Source organism: Podarcis erhardii, assembly GCF_964252035.2.
Source record: "Podarcis erhardii genome assembly, chromosome: Z".
NCBI lineage: Eukaryota > Metazoa > Chordata > Lepidosauria > Squamata > Lacertidae > Podarcis > Podarcis erhardii.
Genome location: NC_138504.1, coordinates 4,309,584 through 4,324,999, shown reverse-complemented (window position 1 = coordinate 4,324,999; position 15,416 = coordinate 4,309,584). Strand labels below are relative to the sequence as shown.

General features: G+C 53.1%; 3 protein-coding genes across 7 annotated transcripts in view; 2 read left to right on the top strand and 1 right to left on the bottom strand.

The window, feature by feature from the left end:
• Nucleotides 1–11,135, top strand: part of ZMYM3 (zinc finger MYM-type containing 3) — a 29,980-nt gene extending 18,845 nt beyond the window's left edge. For all 5 annotated transcript variants that reach the window (XM_081848280.1, XM_081848283.1, XM_081848284.1 and 2 more), the window contains 10 exons: nt 133–248; nt 350–524; nt 894–1,040; nt 1,784–1,887; nt 4,351–4,519; nt 4,956–5,107; nt 5,639–5,753; nt 8,416–8,670; nt 8,761–8,878; nt 10,047–11,135. In XM_081848280.1, the coding sequence (XP_081704406.1) occupies nt 133–248; nt 350–524; nt 894–1,040; nt 1,784–1,887; nt 4,351–4,519; nt 4,956–5,107; nt 5,639–5,753; nt 8,416–8,670; nt 8,761–8,878; nt 10,047–10,251 (1,556 nt within the window). In that variant the 3' untranslated portion in view covers nt 10,252–11,135. The remainder of the gene's footprint in view (nt 1–132; nt 249–349; nt 525–893; nt 1,041–1,783; nt 1,888–4,350; nt 4,520–4,955; nt 5,108–5,638; nt 5,754–8,415; nt 8,671–8,760; nt 8,879–10,046) is intronic.
• Nucleotides 1–15,416, top strand: part of ARHGEF6 (Rac/Cdc42 guanine nucleotide exchange factor 6) — a 370,252-nt gene that overhangs the window by 337,752 nt on the left and 17,084 nt on the right. The window lies entirely within an intron of this gene.
• Nucleotides 11,272–15,385, bottom strand: LOC309334151 (gap junction Cx32.2 protein-like). The gene is made up of 2 exons (XM_081848309.1): nt 13,346–15,385; nt 11,272–12,847 (listed from the first exon to the last, which is right to left on the bottom strand). The coding sequence occupies exons 1-2, from the start codon at nt 13,566–13,568 to the stop codon at nt 11,895–11,897; spliced, it is 1,176 nt and encodes a 391-aa protein (XP_081704435.1). The 5' UTR covers nt 13,569–15,385; the 3' UTR covers nt 11,272–11,894.

The following is a 15,416-nucleotide window of genomic DNA, read 5'->3' as shown; positions in this document are numbered from 1 at the left end:
TTGCTGTGCATCTGGGGACTGGAGGACCTGATCCAACACCTTTGGGAGCAAGTGGCATCCCTGTCCTGGAGGGCTGTGGAAGCCAGGCAAGGAGAGGCTCTCCTGACGGTGTGTGCTTATCCTTCCTGACAGAAGCCGACTGGAAGCCCCAGGTGGTTGTGCTGCCCATTCCTGTGCCCATTTTCGTGCCTGTGCCTATGAACATGTACTGCCAGAAAGTACCTGTGCCTTTCTCCATGCCTGTCCCGGTAAGTGTGGTTCCCTGCGTCTCCCCCACACCGGCCCACTCAAGCTTTCCTGCATCCCCACCACCACGTTTGCCTTAATCCTCCTTCCCTGCTGCTCGTAGGTGCCTGTGCCAATGTTCCTGCCCACCACGCTGGAGAGCACGGAGAAGATTGTGGAGACCATAGAGGAGCTGAAGGTGAAGATCCCTTCCAATCCTCTGGAAGCCGATATCCTGGCCATGGCTGAGATGATCGCAGAAGCAGAGGAGCTGGACAAAGCCTCTTCAGACCTTTGTGGTAGTTTTCATGATTGCATTTTTCTGGGAGCAGCAGCACCTGCTGCTACTGGAAGGGTCCCTAGCTCAGTGACGGATCATCTGCCTTGCATGTAGAAGGTCCCAGGGAGGGTTGGGAATGGCCCTTTCCTAAAACCCTGGAGAGCTGCTGCCAGTCAGAAAAGGCAGTCCTGAGCCGGATGCACCCAACGGCTTGGGCTCCTCCTCTGTCTCTGCTCATTGCAGCAGCTGGTACTACGATGTGAACATACCCAGGGCTGGGAGCGAGAGAAGCAATGGTTTGCCTAGGCCAACTTCAATGAGTTCAAGGCAGAGATTTGAAGCAGCCACTTCTTTGTTCACATGCCTGACCCGCTTTCTGTATTCGCAGACCTAGTGAGTAACCAGAGTGCAGAAGGCCTCCTGGAGGACTGTGACCTCTTTGGGCCAGCAAGAGACGACGTGCTCGCCATGGCGGTCAAGATGGCAAATGTCCTGGATGAGCCAGGTCAGGACTTGGAGGCTGACTTTCCCAAAAGTAAGTGCCAAGGCAAACTCAAGGTGTTAGACATTTGCTGGTGCAGGTGGTGTGGGGGATGCAGCCCTGGTCTCTTCTGTGCTCTGGCAGGTGCCAGTTTGGTGGTAAGAAGGATTGCTTGTGTCATGCTTGTCTCAGATCCTTCCTGGGCGCCCCTAGGGCAGCCGTGGGGAACCTTTGCATTTCAGGTATCGCTGAAGTGAGCATGACCAATACTGGCTGTCTGGCATTTTCAGTTATGTAATATGTTGCAAGGGCCCTCAGTTTCATCTCTGCCTCCTCAGCTGGGAAGAGTGGCTGGGTAACAGGTGCAGGGCTTTCTGAGTGGTGGTTCCACCCTCATTTCCCAATATCCCTTTTGGGGAAGCTCCTCCCTGCCCCTTCTCCCTGTTTTCAAAGGGCACTGTGGCCACGCTTGCTGGGGATGATGAGCATTGTAGACTCTCAGAATTGTAGAGTTGGAAGGGACGCCAAGCATCCATGACAGATGGCCATACAACTTCTTCTTAAAAACCAGCAACAAGTGGGAGGCTGCAGGTTCCCCACACCTCTCCAGGGGCTGCTGAAGGCGCCCTAGGAAGCCCATTGGAAAGAAGCTGTCTCATTGGCTCGCTCTCCCTCTACAAGGAGTGGGGGCTTGTTCTCTGCAGGCTTGGTCCTGGAAGGTTATTGTGTGTATCTGCTTGGAGGCAGGGGAGCTCCATAACTGATCCACTTCCCATACTGCTTCATTCCCTACCTAGACCCATTGGACATTAACCCCAGTGTGGATTTCCTCTTTGACTGTGGCCTTGTGGGCCCAGATGACGTCTCTGCTGACCAAGACTTGCCTCGGAGCATGCGCAAGGTGAGTCTGCTCCTCAAGGCCACCCGCTCGCCTCATTTCATCTAATGTTGGCTGATTGATTGGATTCGGGGTTGAGTAGCCCTGTGACAAGTCTCCCATTCTGGGCTCAGAGCAGCCAGCCCTTCCTTCAGCAGAATGGAACCATTAGGCATAGGAAGGGTTGCAGCTCAGTGGAGGGTCTAGGGCATCTCCAGGTAGGACTTTGGAAAAGGCCCTGGCTTGATACCCTGGAGGGCCGCTGCCATTCACACAATGCTGAGCTTGTTGGGCCAACAGTCTGATTTGGGATAAGGCAACTTCCCGTGCTCTGTTAAAGTTAGGATACCCAGCGTGGTGCCTTCCAGATGACTATGACTGCAACTCCCAGCATCCCAAACAGCTTGGGCTACACTCAAGGGGGCAATGGGAGCTGCATTCCAACAGCAGCTGGAGGGCACCATGTACAAGTCAGTTGTTCACAAATGCATTCTCCCCAAAGGTTTTTTAATCGGAAAGGAATGGGATGATCATCAGGGGGAGGGAGGGAACTGGTGTGAGGGGCCCACTGCAGAAAAGCTTAAACTAATGCAGATATTTCCAACCCTTTTGGGTCCACGGCTCCCTTGACCAACTACATTCTTTCTGTAGCCCCCCTGTGGGGCTCAGGAGCCCAGTTATGCTATCCCTTTCCTGCAGAGCTGGCAGCTCCTCACCCCTTTTTAAACGCCCTCCCTGGTGGGGTGTGCCCTCAGCCTCCTCTCCCCCTCTTCTAAGGAGTCCTCTGGGCTGCCAGCTCCTGGTCTCTGAGCCCCCCCCCCAAAGAAAGGTGCCTCTGCGATGGCTCAATGGCACTTTCTCACCCTGGCTTCGTTGGGCCGGCCCTCAATTAAATATAGTGCCACCACCTCACGGTACACCAATTGCACAAATTTCTACAATTTACCCCAGATTATCTAGTGGGGGACTTGTGTGAGGGAAAACTTAATGATTTAGAGCAGGGGTCAGCAAACTTTTTCAGCAGGGTCCACTGTCCCTCAGACCTTGTGGGGGGCCGGACTATATTTTGAAAAAAGAAAAAAAATGAACAAATTCCTATGCCCCACAAATAACCCCAAGATGCATTTTTAATAAAAGGACACATTCTACTCATGTAAAAACACGCTGATTCCCGGACTGTCTGGGGGCCGGATTTAGAAGGCAGTTGGGCTGGATCCGGACCCCGGGCCTTAGTTTGCCTACCCATGCTTTAGAGTCTCAGGTAGGAGTTGATCAAAACACAAAAAGTTTTATTAAGTTTATGACACAAAGTTGGTCAGGAAACGAGTTCTTTCAGGTAGAATTCAACTTAGTTACTTTAACTATACGATGTCTCAGGCTTAAATGCAGTATTATAGGTACAACTCTTCTTAAATTTCAGTTACTAAACATCAGTTGACACACTTCAGGTAGATAAATATTCAGGTTTCCAGAAGAGATGGTAAAATGTTCAAATCAGTGTCTGTCACTTAGATAATACCTTCAACACTATACCACTTCCTTCACAGCTTAATCCTTTGGTTCATGAGCGAGGGGCATTTTTCCTCAGTTACCCCCTCTTAACAACCCCACGCCTGAGGTATTATAAATGGTATTACAGACCCAGGGGATCCCCTCTCCCCTTGTCACTGGGTTGGGAGTCTTCTAGGTACTGAACTCTCCCCTCCTGGCTAGACTGACACCCAGGGAGCCTGAATTCCCACAGGATCTGTCTCTCCTGGCTCAGACTCAGCCCTCCCAGGACACTCCTGTCTGTATACCTTCCCCAGATCCTCTGCCTGGTCTCCCTGTCCCAGCTGCTCTCTTCCTACGGATAGGCTCCTCAGTGTATCTCCTCCTTCCCTCAGGACCCCTTTCTTTTCCAACCTGAAACCTGTCTAATCTCTCCAAACCAATCATATCCCTTCCCCGGAACTCTGGCCAATCAGACGACCTTTTGCTGGCAGGAAAAAAGCAACACTTGGTGACTCAAACTGCCCAGCAAACAAACTTTTCTCTCATACCTCTTCACACTGTCCCACAGGGCCCTGTGAAGCACCCCCTAACCAGCCCCAGAGGCACCATTTGCCTGGGGAGCTCATAGTCAGGGCTGCTGCAACAAAGAGCTATGAGATGTGAAAAGGCACCAGAGGAAGGGAGGGAAGGAAAGAGGGACAGAGGCCAGTGTTGCCTGCGACACCCCTGACCATCATTCAAGGCACCCCAGGGGGCCATGGCACACAGGCTGAAAGCCACTGCACCCAAGGTAAAGGAATCCAAGGGTGTGAGATGGAAATGGTGAACTGTGTGGACTACCCTCCTTCCTCAAGCAAATGTCATGCAAAGCAGATTCTGGCTTCGTCTCCCCACCCCCACCCCAATTTAATGTGGATGCCCTTCTCCCTTGCTGACAATTGCCTTACAAGACAGGCCTTCCTCTCCTCCTCCCTTCCTCCCTACCTCCCCCAGGGCCCGAAGCGCCTGGTTCTCTCAGAGAGCTGTTCGCGGGACTCCATGAGCAGCCAGCCCAGCTGTACAGCCCTCAACTACTCCTATGGTGTGAACGCCTGGAAGAGCTGGGTGCAAGCCAAGTATGCTGGTGGCGAGACCAGCAAGGGCGACGAGCTGCGCTTTGGCCGTAAGTCTGCGCCGGGTGGAGGGGCAGTTGCAGTTCTAGGAGATGGGGATGCTGGAGTCAAGGAGGGAGGGAAGAGGAGGAGGAGAAGGAAGGTGTGCCCCCCCCGGCACTCAGAGGGGGTTTTCTTGGTCGTTCCTCCACCCTCAGAGACTTGAGTTGGGAGGTTGTGGCCTCTAAGTTGTGGAACACCCCACAGAGGTGCACTCCTGACACCTTTGTTGCACTGCTTATAGCAAACGCCGAAGACGTACTCTTTGCCCTGGCTTTTGACGCCAGAGGTGCATATTTTAGGGCTTCCCTTTAGTTTTGTGGTTGTAAGTTTGTTTTAGGTTGCTTTTATTAGTTTTGTTTTAGTGCTGTAGCCCAACTTGGGGACCTTAGTTGATGACGGTGATAATGATGATGATGATCACTCTGCTCTGTTGCTGTCCTGCAGCCAAACCCATGCGGATCAAAGAGGACATTCTGGCCTGCACAGCGGCAGAACTGAATTATGGTCTGGCCCAGTTTGTGAAGGAGATCACTCGTCCCAATGGCGAGCGCTATGAGCCTGACAGCATCTATTACCTCTGCCTTGGCATACAGCAGGTAAGGAGACTCCCCCACGCACTCCCAAATCTTACCTTCTTTCCATATGCCCAGAAGCAATTGGACCAGCATCCTGCTGCCAAAACACCTGTTGGCTGGCAAGAGAGCTTTCTCTGGGACTGACACATAAGGCTGTTGTGTAGGAGGCCGTGATGCTTTTGAATACCTGTTGCTGGAAACCACAGGAGGGGAGAGTGCTCGAATGGGAGAAATTCATGGAGGATAGAGCTATTGGTGGCTACTAACCACCGTGGCTCGGCTCTACCTTTACAGCTGGAGACAGGAATGCTTCTGAATACCAGCTGCTGGAACCCACAGGCGAGAGGGCTCCTGTGCTCTAATCCTGCTTCCTGGCTTCCCACAGGCATCTGGTTGGCCACTGTGAGAACAGGATGGCATTGGCTCACACGTTCTTGCCAGTCTAGCAAGTGTTCTGTATGGAGCTGAGGGGAGGTAATGAGAGTGTGCATGGGAGAGAGCAGGTTTTGCAGTTTCCTACTTCACTTTGTGCTTCCCATCTCCCCCTTTCAGTACTTGCTGGAGAACAACCGCATGGTGAACATCTTTACGGACCTCTATTACCTGACCTTTGTGCAGGAGCTCAACAGGTTGCTCAGCGGCTGGCAGCCCACCATCCTGCCCAACAGTACGTGCCTTGGGGAGGGGGCCAGAGGGAGGGAAATAAGAGATGTGTTTTCCTCTTCCCTTGGCATCCTGGGAGAAGTTTCCAGATTCTGGGAAAGGGATATATATATCGGGCTGTCCAATTTTCAGCGGGTAGCACTAGAGCAGGGAATGGGCTCTTGCCTTCCTGCTTCACTTTGGGGCTTTTCTTGGGACACCCTCCCAGGCACCTAATGGATCTTTTGAGGCTCTGATCTGGACTTAATGCTCATAGTCACTGTCAAGCAAAAGGGCCTAGTTCAGAGGCTTCCATGTCAGGCTTTGGGCATTTATTTCTTGGTGTCCTCCCCCCACAACAATCACAGTTTGTGGAAGCAGGTTTAATATTTATTACCCACCCTTCACCCCAAGGTCCTGGGGTGGGTTACAGCATTAAAACACAATATTGAAAGCAACTTGTAACAATAAATGTTAGGTAGGTTCTAAAACCACATGTCAGAAGCCCAGGGTAAAGAGGTGTCCCTTAAGCATTCTCCAAAAGCTGTCTGATGAAGGCACCAGATGCACCTTTGTGGGGAGGGAGTTCCACAGTCCGCCACCCCTTAAGCCTTTGGGGGTGGAGGAACCACTGAAAGGACCTTCTCTGCCCATCTTAGCACCCAAGAGGGTCTGTGGTGCTTTGTGCATAGTATATTGACAGCTCCGGGTCTTTTCATCAGTCTGTTTTCATAGCCATCCCAGGAAGCAGGGCTGTTTTTCACCCTCTTTTCTTCATTCTTAATTTTGGCCCAAGAAGGCGATGGCCGAGCCAGGATTTGAACCCAGGCCCAATCTTTTTGGTATAGCTGCCGAGCCAGCCCTTGCCAACTTGTCGCTCTCCAGATATTTTGGACTTGCTGGTGAGAGTCCCCAAACACCTGGAGGTCAACAGCTTAGGGAAGGAAAGAGTTCAAAAATTATTAGACCAGGTGTTGAAAACCTTTAGCCCTCCAGATGCTGCTGAACTACAACTCCCATCATCACTGACCATTGGCAGATGGGAGTTGTAGTCAGAGAACCAAAGTTTCCCCATGCTTTCATGGGGCCAAGGAAGGAGAGCAAAGAAAGAATGCAGCAAACTTACAGAAAGATGAGGAATGGTTGAGGAAGTTGGCAGTGTTTAGCCTGGAGAAGAGAAGACCGAGGGGAGATAAGACAGCCATCTTATGAAGGGCTGCCACACGGCAGATGGAGCAAGCTTGTTTTCTCCTGCTCTGGACGGTAGGACCTGAACCAATAGGGTCACGTTACAAGAAAGGGGATTCTGACTAAACATCAGGAAGAAACTTTGGGCACTAAGAGCTGTTTGACAGTGGAGTGGACAGCCTCAGATGGTGATGATGGCATCGCCTTCATTGGAACGGAGGTGGTGTGGTCATCTGTCATGGATTATTTAGCTGTGATTCCTGCATTGCAGAGGGTTGGACTATATGGTGCCTTGGGAGCCCTTCAATGCTATAAAAAAGATGGTCTGGAAGCCGTAAACCAATTTCCTCCAAACTGGTGCCATGTCCGGTTGTTTCAGATTCTCCCCAGCCTGTGTTGGCTGGGGCTGATTGGAGTTGGAGTCTGAAACATCTAGGGGGTCTGGGTTGGGGAGGGCTGCAATAAATGATAGGTTCATGCATGTAGTGCACAAAAAGAGCTAGAGAATATGCTGAAATGAATTTATGTATATAGCAAACACTTCTCCTCTCCAAAGTAACAATTGATGGGTTTCCCGGAATGGTTTCTTGCCAGCCGTGTGCTTGATTGTGCACACAGCAGAAAACGAGCAACTGAGTTTATTAGACTAAGGCCAGTTCTAAATGCGTCAGACCTGAGAAAAGGAGGGGGTCCCATGGCAACAGGCTACTTAGGTTTCCTGGTATTGCACCAGATGCAGCCTTCCTAGCCTCTTTGTGCAGCGCTCCTCAACCTGATGCTTTCTATATCTTTTAATTAAAATATATGTATATATAAATAAGCCGCACCTTCAAACTGAACATCAAAAGGCAGTATGCAGCTTAAAAGCGCAGCAGTGTAATAATATTAAGAATGTCAGATATATCAATAAAAGCTCGTGGTAAAGAATGCCAGGTTTGAAAGGCGCATCTGAGTAAAACAGTTTGCAGAAACAATGGCTTCAAGGTACAAGGAAGGAATTTCTGACTAAACATCAGGAAGAACTTTTTGATAGCAAGAGCTGTTTGAAATAGAACGGTCTCCCTCGGGAGGCTGTGGACTCTCCTTCCTTGAGGGTTTTTAAGCAGAGGTTGACTGGCCACCTGTCATGGATACTTTAGCTGAGATTCCTGCATTGCAGGGGGCTGGACTGGATGACCCTCAGGGTCCCTTCCAGTTCTGCAATTCTATGATGCCTACAAGTTGAGCTTGGATGACTCTTGCCAAACCTCTGTACGCAAGGAGTTCCACAGGACAGGGCCAAGGGAACCTCAGGAGCATGTTGGACCACCCAGAGTTTCCCATCAGAAGGCTTAAGTGATCCAGGTGGGGCATAAGACATCAGGGGCTTCATAAAGCCCAATCGACTTGATCTGCAGCTCCCATGAGCCCTAGCCAGTGCATCAAAGCACAGTTCTTGGCTCTGTCTGTTGCCTTGTGGCTCACTATGCCTGTGACAGTGGTGGCTTGTCCTTTTGCAGACACCGTCTTCTCCCGCGTGGAAGAGGAGCACCTCTGGGAGTGCAAGCAGCTGGGTGTCTACTCCCCCTTCGTGCTCCTCAACACACTCATGTTCTTCAACACCAAGTTCTTTGGGCTCCAGACAGCTGAGGAGCACATGCAGCTCTCCTTCACCAACGTCGTGCGCCAGTCGCGCAAGTGCACCACAGCACGGGGCACCACCAAGGTGGTGAGCATCCGCTACTATGCTCCCGTGCGGCACCGGAAGGGGAGAGGTAGGGAATGCTTTCCGCCCACATCCATTTGCTGCCCATCCGTTTTGGGGATGCCCCTGTCCTGACTGCACCTCCACACTCTCCCTGCAGATGGCGGCCTGGGCAAGCGGAAGCGAGAGGAGGAAGCGCCCGTCTTGGAGCAGCGAGAGAACCGCATGAACCCTCTGCGCTGCCCGGTCAAGTTCTACGAGTTCTATCTCTCCAAATGGTGAGAGCCTTTTGCAGCAGCTGACTGTCAGAGGGTGCGGGGCTTCTGAATGCCAGCTGCTGGGAAACTGCAGGAGGGGTGAGGTGGCTCTTGTGCTCAGCCCTTGCTTGTGGGCTTTTTGTTAGGGTGTCTGGTTGGCCACTGCGAGAACAGAGGGCCCTTGGCCCATTCCGGCAACAAGGCCCATTTGATATTCAGTTGGTTCCTGAACATTGTTGGCTGGGCTAATGGGTCCCCAGTATGATGGCAGTAGGCCATGGACCCCCGCAGAGGCTTTACCTGGTGCTTGGAGGGTCGTCCCTGACCCCAGTATTCCTCTGCAGATATTAAGCTTGGGGAGGTTGACTGTTGCTCACTCCTCCAAAACTTGCACCCTCCAGAAAGATTGCACCACCCTCTCCCTCCCCCCCCCCCACAAAGACACCCATTAGGCTTAAGAAAAAGAAAAAGCCCCCTTTTGAAGCCTAAATGCGTTGGTGGGAACGAACTCCTAGTGGTGCAACAGTAAAGGTGCTAGCACATTTGCAAAGCTAAGCAGGGTCTGGTATGGTTTCAAATGGGATGGGGGACTGTGTGTTGAGAATCCTGCATTGTAGGGCATTGAGCTAGATGGTCCTCAGGGTCCCTTCCAACTCTACAATGCCTCGTTTCTGTGTGCACAGGGTCACAGTGCGCACGATTGCAGCTTGTGCATGGTGGTGCTCATGACAGTTTCTTTGCATTGCCTCAGTACTCAAAGGACCCAGAAAGCTTGGCGACACCCCCCCCCTTTTGCTGTTAGGTAGATGCCGATGGCGGGGGGAGGCTAGTGCCGTTGCTGCCAGCGGTGGTGGTAGTCATACGCAGTGGTGTTTTACCCATTCATTTTTTAAAACGGGCATCAAGGGCGGTGGTGGCAGCAGGATGCAGCAGGCACTGAGGCAGCCATTGTGAGGAGCAGGAGCAGGTGTTGTTGAAAGGTTTTGGCCAGAGCAGAAAGCCGCTGCTCTGCAGTCCTTGCTCCTCAGTGCAACTTGGGGTCCCCTGTCTCTTGGTTCAGGGCTTATGTGCTGAACCTGAAGAGCGGGCAGTGGGGTTCCAGGGAAGGGTGGGGTTCCCGCCTAGGCCAGGAGCCCCTTCTCTGTCCTTATTGCTTATCTCCTCTTGCTTTCCTTCCTTCCGGCTGCAGCCCTGAAAGCCTGCGAAACCGCAATGATGTCTTCTACCTGCAGCCTGAGAGGTCGTGCATCGCCGAGTCGCCGCTGTGGTACTCCGTCATTCCCATGGACAAAAGCATGCTCGAGAGCATGCTCAACCGCGTCCTGGCTGTGCGCGAGATCTATGAGGAGCACAGCCGTGGAGGCGGCGGCGGCCTGGATGACGAAATGGACTGAGCAGGTGGTGCCAGTCTTGCCAGAGGGAGATTGGGGCCCCCCAGCACTACTCCAGCCAGCTAGTGGGTGACTGTGGGGTGTGTGTGGCTTGCTGCCCCTTTCCTGCCTGGTTTGGCGGGCACATAGGGCTCTAGACGCTCCCCACTTGGTGATCACTTTCCCTCTGACGAGGAGCCACCCCCACCCTCCCTCTCCTCCAACGCTGCCTAGGAGTGCCTGCTTGCCTGCCCCTTTCTCCTTGCAATGTGTTGGCTTGGGGGGAGTGTCACAGGTAGGCTCTTCGCCTGGGGAGGGAAGGGTGCAGGGCGTGTCTTCACTGTTGCAGGAGAGCTGGGCTCTGGGGGTGCAGACCCTGTGCCTGGTTGTGCTAATTGGGGCGGGGTGAATGAATTGGCTCCTTGCCGTGCACGTTCTCTTGCACGGGGTGGGGGGTGGGGCTTCTACAGTTCTCCCCTTGCCCAGTAGATGGCAGTCCTCCCCCCCCCAATCCCCAACGGTTGAACACTCTGTTCTCTCTTGTATTGGGGGAGACTAGGCCCTAATTGCACCCTGAGCCGCCTTCTCCCCTGCTTCCTCGATGCTAGCTTGGCCGCCCACCCCACCACGCCCACTGCCCCATGAGGCAGAGGCTGCTCAGCATCCCACCAACCCTTTCCTCACCCATCTGTGTGTGTTGCGTTGAACTCTGAGCTATGGCTGGTGCTGGTGCTGGTGCTGTCTGTTGAGCCTGTATATATTGTTCTGGCCCAGCCCCTGTCTGTGTCCTTGTTGCCAGTGAGCCAGTCCGCGGGTCTCGTCGTCGTAGTGATGCCCAGGGCATTAGGACCTGCCCTCCCCGCGTCTCTCTGGAAACCATTCATTTCAAATAAAGGCACAAAAATTTGGCCGACTTGTCTCTCTTCATCTCTTATTCCAGGGCTGTGGTCCTTGTCTCTGTGCCCCCAAAATGTGGTGATGCACGAGAACAGGGTTGGAGGCCCCATGTCCCAGCGAGGCAATTTCCATTGGTGGGTGTGCATGTGGCAGCCAGCATGCCTTACCAATTTTTATGCCCCCAGGGGAAGACCTCCACCCCCTTCCCTGACCTGGCTGCTGTGGGTCCCATCGCATCAGCTCTCTGCTCGGACTGAGCCAGCCTTGAAGCGTGCTCTTTCCACTTCCTGGCCACTAAGGGGCAGCAGACACCAAGAGAATCTTCCAAAGCGCCTGGCCATTGTCCACATGCCCAGTGCTCTTCTCTGCTTGTGGCTTTGCAGCAGCTGCTCCCAGAAGGAGAAGTGGCTGAAATCTCTGCTTCAGGCATTTGGGGCTGATGCCTTGGAGAAGAGGGTCTCGAGACTTAGCACCAGCCTGGGACTCTCCCTCAGATTCCCCCTTCTTCATTGGAAAGGGAGCTGTGAAGTCTCTGCTGCTTCTCCTAGCGTGGCAGAGTTGCTCTCTGGTGAAAGGGCAGGCTTGGGAGGTAAAGGAGAGAGGCCTGAGGCTTCTTAATTCCTGAGCAGGTACAGCCTACCTTTCCACCAGCCCAGGAATTCTCTCTCTGATCAGGCATTGGGGTAGGGATTTCGACTTGGTGTTGCATCTAATGCCTGTGGGAACGCTTGGGTCTTGCTATCCAGTGTGAAGTTAGCAAAGTTCCTTGGCTAAACAGCCAGGTCACTGGACCTCCACTTGTTGCTTGATTTGCTGGACTTGCTCCCTCGCTTCTGCCCTCTGCCCCAAGCGGGGCTCTCGCTCACTCCCTCCGTCCGTGGACTGGCTTTCTCTGCAGGCTGCAGAGAGGGGCTGCTGGGAGGCGTAGCACTGGGGCAGTGAAGCAGGCGGTGGCTGGCAGGCTCTCCTTCTGGCTGCCCTTCTGGGCTGAGCTTGGGCTCATGACCTTGCTTGCACTTAGTGGTGGCCACGTGGTACATCTCCACCATGTTGAGCAGGAGGGAGAGGCAGGCGACGGCCAGCATGAAGAGGATGAAGATGGTTTTCTCGGTGGGCCGGGAGATGTAGCAGTTGACCGTGTTGGGGCAGGGCCAGCGGCTGCAGGTGTAGAGGGGCTTCAGCTCAAAGCCATACAGCACGTACTGGCCCAGGATGAAGCCCACCTCAAAGAGAGCCTTGAAGACAACATTGCAGAAGTACGTTCGCAAGATGGCCCCTTGCAGGCGGATCCTTCCGCAGGCGTCCCGCACAGGGGCTGTGCCAGGCCTGGGCTGAGCTGCTGGGCTGCTGCTGACCTCCACCTGAACCCCCGGGGAGGCCCCCAGATCTTTCTCTTCCATGCGCACCAAGTGCAGGATGTGGCCCAGGTAGATGAGGCTGGGCGTGGAGACGAAGATGATCTGCAGCACCCAGAAGCGGATGTGGGAGATGGGGAAGGTCTGGTCGTAGCAGACGCTCTGGCAGCCGGGCTGCTTGGTGTCGCAGGAGAAGTTGGACTGCTCGTCCCCCCACACCTTCTCTGCTGCTGCCCCCAGGACGAGGATGCGGAAGATGAAGAGGACAGTGAGCCAGACTTTGCCCACCACCGTGGAGTGCTCCTGTGCGCTCTCCAGCAGCCTCCCAAGCAGGTGCCAGTCGCCCATGGGTGCAAGGTGGGCTTGCCCTGCAAGAAAGGGAGGTTCAGACAATTGGGGTGGGGTGCTGGCACTCCTGCCTCTCTTCCTCTCCCTGCCAATGGGGAGGGAGGAGGGGCAGGACCTACCTGTGCCAAGCAAGCTGCCCTTTGATGTATGAGGAGTCATTGTGCTTTTGTTCTCTGGGTAGGGCCCATTGTGTGCATGTCACTTGAAAAGCCAGGCATTTAACCAGATAAATAGCTTAGTGCCCAGGAGTGGAGCTGGGCACCTGTTGCCTGCAAGGACAAGCCTTGGCCCCAAAGCACAATTCTTCCCCTCAGATCTGGGCACAGCTGGGAAATGGCCAAGATCCCCTTTCTGCCCCTCCAGCCCTATGGTATGGCCACAGTAGGGGACCAAGATTACTACCGGCCCAAGCTGGGGTTGTGCCCAAAGCAGCAAGTTCATAGAGCCAAGGTGGCTGCTGGGGGTGGGGTGGTAAGCCCTTTCAAAGACAGACTCCACCCAGGTGCAGCAACACTCACCCTGTCTGCGTTCGGAGGTCCTGGCATCAAAACACTTCACATCCTGGCCAGCATCCCGGGTGTTGTCAGCTCCCTTGGGTGTCAGCAGCTCCTCCTTCGAGCCACCTCTGAGCGCCTGTCCGGCTGTCTCTTCCGCCGGTGACCACAATGGAGCAACGATCTCTTCCTGGTGTCTCTCCTCCCTGGGCTGGGGCTTTGTTGCCATTGGGGCTTTGCTGCTCATTGGCTGTTTTCATGACTGACCTCTGCAGCATCCACTGGGGGGTCACTTCCAACACTCTTATTTTTGGACAGCACACTTGGTTAATTATAGCCCCTCCTGCAGGGCGAGTGCGAAGGGTGAGTGGGGTTATATTTAGGCAGGAGCTCTCTGGTGAGAGGGACCTTGGAATGACCTGCGGACGAGAGAGGCTATGCTCTTGGATGGTCATTCTGCTTCCTCTAGCCAGTCACCACCTCATCGCCCTCGGAAGCCTCAGTATTCCTCCCTCTTGTGTCTGTAGCAATGGTAGGGAGAAAGTCAACAAAGAGAAAGGGGAATATTTTCCCCCTGCATGTGCTACTAAAACTTTGGACCACCCGGTGAAGCTGAATGTTGGAAACCTTAACAGACAAAAGAAAGGACTTATTTATGGTGTTCCCACCTGGTGATGGCCACCTACCTGGGTGGCTTTAGAAGATTAGACAAAATCATGGAGAACAAGGCTGTTGGTGGTCACTGACCCTGATTCCTGTGTTCTCCCTCTGCTTTGGAGACAGTAAATGACAACCAGTTGCTGGGAATCCCAAGCAGAGAGAATTGTGTTGCACTCATTTCCCAAGTGTGGGTTTCCCAGAGACCTCTCCTTGGCTACTCTTGAGAACAGGATGCTGGACTAGATGGGCCCCTTTGGCCTGATCCAGGAACCAGCATCATCTTACATTCTGAATGTGACATTTTGGGGGATGCAGTGCCTCTTGTGCAGCTTCTTGCAACAAGCCAGTATGCTCCCAACTCAAAAGAGCTGCTTCAGAAGTCAGGGAGAGTAGTGTGACAGGTTACCAACCTCCTTTGTGACCAGCCTCCTTGCCCACATCCCAGTCCAGTGGTCACTGGAGCAGGTGGTACGCAGTGGCTTATGTTGAGGAGGGGAAATAAATATATCTTGTGTTCTTGCACAGTGCATTTTCCTGTGCAGTGTACAAGCCAGTGTGTTGTGTGGTTTGAGTGCTGGACTAGGACCTTGGGAGGCCAGGGTTTGAATCTCCTCTGAAGCTCCCTAGGCGACATTGAACCACTCACTGCCTCTCAACCCTAACCCACCTCACAGGGTTGTTGTGGGGATTAATTGAGGAGGGGGGGGTAACCACGTCCTTGAGCTCTCTGAAGCAAAGGTGAGATGTAAATGCAATGCAATGCAACCAATCAATAAAACCACTCAGGGACCACTTGAGGTGAAGAGGAACAAAACATTTTCAAGGTGAGCACAGCACAAGGTTCATCTGCCATGTGGACCTTAGCAATTTACCCTGCACACTTACATACCAGTAAGATAAGCAGGTGGTGTCAGAAGGCTTGGCTTCACTTTATGCATTTTAAAGTAAAAAAAAATAAATAAGTCAACTGCATCATACTGAGTCAGGTCTTTGGTCCATGTAGCTCAGTATTGACAACACTGGCTCTCCAGGGTTTGGATTAGTGAGTAGGGAGACAGTCCAAGTTCTGATCTGGAGGTGCCATTGGGTTTGAACCTGGGACCTTCCGCATGCAAAGCAGATGCTCTGCCTCAGACCTGCCTTTTTGTTTTCAGTTTTCTAAAACTAGATACCTGCATCTGTTTATAAGCCAAGGTTAATTCATTTAAAAGTAGGAAGATTTTAAAAATAATTGCAAGTGTGAGCTGGGGATTTTGGGGAGAGCAGTGCACGGACAGGAACAACCTGTCCTCGGGCAGCTTTTCCTCATCCAGGCTGAAAAACCTGCAGGGATTTCCCTCGGATCTTGTTCTTTGAAAGAAAAAAGGGTACTTGTGGATGAAGCACAGCTTCCAAACCTCCCCACCCACCCTGTCCCTCTGTCCTGAGCAGAGCA

Coding starts and splice junctions, on each gene's coding strand:
- LOC309334151 (XM_081848309.1), bottom strand. CDS start 13,568: ATGAGCAGCAAAGCCCCAATGGCAACAAAGCCCCAGCCCAGGGAGGAG. Junction 12,848..13,345: donor GACCTCCGAACGCAGACAGG/GTGAGTGTTGCT, acceptor CCTTTCTTGCAG/GGCAAGCCCACCTTGCACCC.